The 5,029-nt window shown below is 47.9% G+C and overlaps 1 protein-coding gene across 4 annotated transcripts in view; it reads left to right on the top strand.

The window, feature by feature from the left end:
• Positions 1-1,237: 1,237 nt before the first annotated feature.
• Positions 1,238-5,029, top strand: part of HSF2BP (heat shock transcription factor 2 binding protein) — a 30,907-nt gene continuing 27,115 nt past the window's right edge. The window contains exons 1-3 of one of the 4 annotated variants that reach the window (XM_027635615.1): positions 1,238-1,259; positions 1,292-1,402; positions 3,458-3,605. In XM_027635615.1, coding sequence (XP_027491416.1) covers positions 1,367-1,402; positions 3,458-3,605 — 184 coding nt within the window. In that variant the 5' untranslated portion in view covers positions 1,238-1,259; positions 1,292-1,366. Of the gene's footprint in view, positions 1,260-1,291; positions 1,403-1,759; positions 1,856-3,454; positions 3,606-5,029 lie in introns of those variants that run through there. The other 3 variants (XM_027635604.1, XM_027635636.1, XM_027635625.1) reach the window with 3 other exon arrangements.

Here is a 5,029-nt window from a genome sequence, read left to right as displayed (position 1 = left end):
CCGTCCTGCCCGCGCCGCGCCGGGCTCCGCCTGATGCCGTCACGGGCACCGCGCTCTGCCGTCACCGCGGGGAAGGCGGAGCGCCGGGATGGGCGCCGGGAGTGCCCCGGGAGCGTCCAGGCAGGGCCACCGCGGTCGGTTCGGGGACACGGGAGGTCCTGGGGCTCCCGGGACCCCGCAGGATCATTTAGGTTGGAAAAGACCTCTGAGGTCATCGAGTCCAACCTGTGAGCGATCCAACACCTTGTCAGCCAGACCCTGGCACTGAAGAGCCACGTGCAGCTGTTTCTTGAACACCTCCAAGGACGGTGACTCCAGCACCTCCCTGGGCAGCGCATTCCAATGTTTAATCACCTTTTCTGTGAAAAAAAAAAATCTTCCTAATGTCCAGCCTAAGCTTTCCCTGGTCCAGCTTAAGGCTGTGTCCTCTCATCTTGTCACTGGTTGACTGGGAGAAGAGACCGACCCCCACCTGGCTACAGCCTGCTGTCAGGGAGTTGTAGAGAGCCATAAGGTCCCCCCTGAGCCTCATTTTCTCCAGGTTAAACACCTCAGCCGCTCTTCATCAGACTTTTGCTCTCCAGACCGTTCACCAGCTCCTGTTGCCCTTCTCTGGACTTGCTCCAGCACCTCAGTGTCGTTCCTGAATTGAGAGGCCCAGAATTGGATACAGAGCTCGAGGTGTGGCCTCACCATTGCCGAGCACAATCACTGTGCTGCTCCTGCTGGTCACACTTATACAGGCCGGGATGCCACTGGCCTTTTTGGCCACCGGGGCACACGCTGGCTCATGTTCTGCTGACTGTTGACCACCATGCCCAGGCCCTTTCCCACCTGGCAGCTTTCCATCCCCTCTTCCCCCAGCCTGTAGCACTGCAGGGGGTTGTCGAGACCCAAGTGCAGGACCCGGCACTTCCACCTTGTTGAACCTCACACCACTGCCCACGGCCCATCGATCCAGCCTGTCCACATCCCTCTGCAGACCCAGCAGATCAACACTCCCATCAAGCCCAACTTGGTGTCTTTCGCGAATTTACTGCAGGTACTCTCGGTAATGTCACCCGCTGGAGCCGTCAACGCAGCAGGGCCGGGCTCCCGCTCTCGGTTTCCCGGTGTTATCCCGGTGTTGTCCCGGTTTTTCCCTGGGCCGCTCCGGCCGGGACTGGGGGCGGAGCCTGACTGGAGACCACGCCCAGCCCACGGCCCGACCCCGCCCACTAAGTGCGAAGGGGGTGTGGCCACGGCGGGGCCCGGCCCGCCCTCAGTCTCTCTCCGCCTCAGTCTCTCTCCGCCTCAGTCCCTCCCGCCCTCAGTCCCTCCGGCCCCCCTCGCACGACGCTCTGTCCCCGCTGTCGCCTCTATCGCGATGTGGCGCTGTGCCGGCCTCGCTGGCGACGCGCAGGTATCGCGAGCGGCCCGCCCGGCGCACGGGGCTGAGCCCGGCCCGGAGTTCGCTGTGGGGTGTCCCGAGGAGGGGTTTGTGTCGTCCTGGGCCTTGTGGGGCCCTGAGGGGCCGCGGGGAGAGGGGAGCACGGTGAGGGCTGTGGAGCGGTGCCAGTGGCACCCTGGGGTGGTGGGGAGTGAGTGGAGAAAGGGCTGGCAGCGATTCCATGCCGGGTATCCATCGCCAGCTGGGATCTGTTCAGATCCCACTGCCACGTGGGGAAAGGGGATTCCCTTCACTGGGAGCTCTGCCCTGTTCAGATCCCACTGCCAGATAGGGAAGGGGGATTCCCTTCACCGGATTCACACCACGCAGGTTGTGACCTCAGGTGCATAACTGGGTGACTTGACCCTCGTGGAAGAGCTCTGGGAGGACTGGAGTCAAATCTACATCCAGGCACCTGGTGTTACTGTAAGAACTGGGCACAAAACTCTTCCATTGTCTGTGTTTGCTTTTAGCACGCTGTTGTAGTGCAGGGAGATGCTGAGTAGCTGCTTAAGCAGAGAAAATAAAACTTGTCCATTGTAGCCGCAGCACTGTAAAGATGTTTGCTTACAGTGGGAACTGTAAATGAGAATATTCTCCTTACCATATATTTCATATCCCCATCCCAGTGCTTCACAATGTATTTTGTTTGAGTTTAGCTTCTGCAAGTGAACAGAGCTGCTTCTATGCTTTTAAACACCAAATTGTGCTCCCTAATTCTGAGCAGTACTGGATTGTCTCTGTCCTTCCTGGTTGCTGACGTGCAGATGGTTTTCCTCTATAGAGTCCTGTTGCCATGTGCTTATTCCATGCTTTCATGAGACAAAATGAGTTGCATTTTTCTTGGGTCATGTCACATGGTTGTGCTTAACCGTACTCACTTTGCCACAGGCACTTCCTAAGTGCAACTTAGAGCTTGTAATTCCAGTTGAAAGCAAAGTCTTCCACATTTTCATTGCAGTTTTGATACCTCTGAACCAGGAAAGGTGGAACTGACCTGTTCTGAACCAAAACTGTCTGGCTTTGAAAGAGAGCTGGGAAAGAAATAGAGTAGGAAGCAAAACTGAAAGGAAAAGTTTAACCTCGGGAAGTAGGGAAGCAGAAAGACAGAATCATAGGGAATGGTTGGAAAGGATGACCTCTGTTTGCCTAATTCTCAATCAAGTACAAAACAGTACTGAGATATGTTATAATCTTGCTTTGTGAAAGCTTATGTGATTGATTTTTTAGTCAAAACACGTTAAAACCTATTTTAAGTCAGTGTATGTGGCAGCCTTTTTAAGATCCAGCAGTGTGCATGTGCATGTACATCAGAAATCAGAATTTAGGAGTTTTTTGGTACAAAAACTGCTCTGTAACTTTAAGATTAACACACATTCCATAGGAATATAGAATTAAAATTATTTTAAAGCAATATCTTGGCAGAAGAGGAAACCGGTAAACATTTTCTGTCTTACCTTGGGTTTAAATTATTTATGTGGGATTGGGTTGCAAATAATTTTTGCTCTTCACAGAAGCTAAATTCGTTTGACAAAGTGCAGTTTCCTCCAGAAGAGTTGTTGTAATTTAGGACTGAGGATCTTGGAAATATTTGAATTAATTAAAAAAAAAAAATAAAAAAAAAAACCAAAAAAACCTGAGTTATCATATTTTGCAACAGTCATGAAACAACAGCTTGGCACATGCATGGCTGCTCACGTTTTAAAATGTCTGTGTGTTAATTTTTGCAGCATTCTGGGGTGCATTGCACACATTTTGGGTGAAGAAACAAACACAGGTAATATGACTTACTTTAGGCCAGAATGGCAAAAATTAGATTACAGCAAAGGGTCCATCTCAAAGACTTTTGGGTTTAATTACTGGACTGTTCTCTTTTAAAAGGTTATGAATTTCTGAAATTATGTCACACAGAGGAATATTTTTGTCATAGAAAAAGTATTCAAGCAGAAAAGCACCACAAGGCTGTAACAGCGTCTTTGGTTCTTGGTTTCTTTGGTTTTGTTTTGTTTTGATGTTTTATTTCAGAAGGCTGAGACCAAAGAGGAGTTTGTTAAAGTTAGAAGAAGGGATTTGGAAAGGCTGACAACTGAGGTTATGCAATTGAGGGATTTCTTACCCAAAATAGTGAATGGAGATATCCTGGGGACACTCCAGAAACTGGATGCTGTTGAATCAAGTGAGTACTACCATGTTACAATCTCTTACAGTTTCTGCCCATACTTAGAACAAACTGCTGTGCCCCTACAAATAGTTGTAGAGTTTGTGGAGTTATTCCAGATTAAACTCTGCTGTCCAGTGGCTGCTTCAGCAAATTAATGTGTTCATAGTGAAGGAAATTACAGACTGCATTAGAAATCATCAGACACGTGAAATAAATCTTTAAAAATGTTTTTACTGTGGATAAAAACATACTTAGTTGAGGCTGTTAAGGGGAGCTGTACCAGGAAAAAAATGTTTTCCCTTTGACAGAAGGTGAAAGCATGCTAGTTTTCAAAAAGTCACTTTGCACAGAAAAATAAAAACAAAAAATGATGGTAAATAGCAGTGGATAAAAAGTTAAAGGAAGAGACAGCATCATTGTATTTGGCCTATCTTGGTTTTTAGTGTGCATATTTTTATTACTATAAATATTATTAATAAAAAAAAAAGTTGAAGACTATAATAAAAGTGTTTTTACTGCTGTCTGCACAGGCAGTTTCTCAGTGTTATGTTTCTCTGTGCATTAATTTTTTAACAATTACACCATTCCTAACATGCCTTCTGGACCAAATTGGAGTCAGCTCCATCCCTGGCCTGTAGCTTCCATGCAGCTGTAACAGTTCAGCTCTTGTCCTAGGAGTTGGTTTTGCCTGAAAAGACACAGGACAAGCAGTGAGACAGATGACATGGAGTGGTGTCTCTTCTAGAATATCAAGTGATAAATGGAAAATTAATTTGCCACAGCTGGTTAGGAAAGAGTAAGATAGAGCCCCCAGGCCTGTTTCTGACCAAGTAACATTGGGGCAGAGCTTCCAGCTGCCTCAGTGATCCACATTTTGGAAAGATTCTTCTGTGCCATCAAATCCTAACAAAGGTGGGAAGGCTGTACCACCTCTCCTGCTGCTAGTTGTCATGTCATCCATGTCACAAGCAGAGAGGTAGGATCTGGAAGTGTTCTTTTTGTGCTGTTGCAGGGCACCAAGACCTTGTTTCCAGTTGCATTAAGTGTTCAAGATCCTCAACTAAGTCAGATCCTTCTTTTAACTGCTTGTTTCTCTCACTGATCCTTCTTACACTCCTTGTGCCAGGCATCAATGAGACACTGTCAGGGTCTTCTAGCAGCAGGTTTGTGGAATCAACATGGGGATTTTAAGACTTCCTTAAATGTTCTGCTGTCCATCCAGCATTCTCTGGGTCCTCAGGGGGAGGACCTGAGGCTGAGTCAGCCTTTGAACTCTACAGAGTATATTGTCACAGCAGAGTTTTCTCTTGCAATTAATGAGGTCATTTAATATTTGTTCAGGCTCTGGCCACTGTTTGCCCCTGCAGCTGGACAAGTCAAGTGGTGATTTTTGCTGCTCCAATCTGCTCCTACCTCTGCATCATGCCATAAGACAAAAG

This window comes from Corapipo altera, unplaced genomic scaffold (assembly GCF_003945725.1).
Source record: "Corapipo altera isolate COAL_440 unplaced genomic scaffold, ASM394572v1 0, whole genome shotgun sequence".
Lineage (NCBI taxonomy): Eukaryota > Metazoa > Chordata > Aves > Passeriformes > Pipridae > Corapipo > Corapipo altera.
The sequence above is the reverse complement of the archived record's forward strand: the minus strand, read 5'-3'. Positions and strand labels throughout refer to the sequence as shown.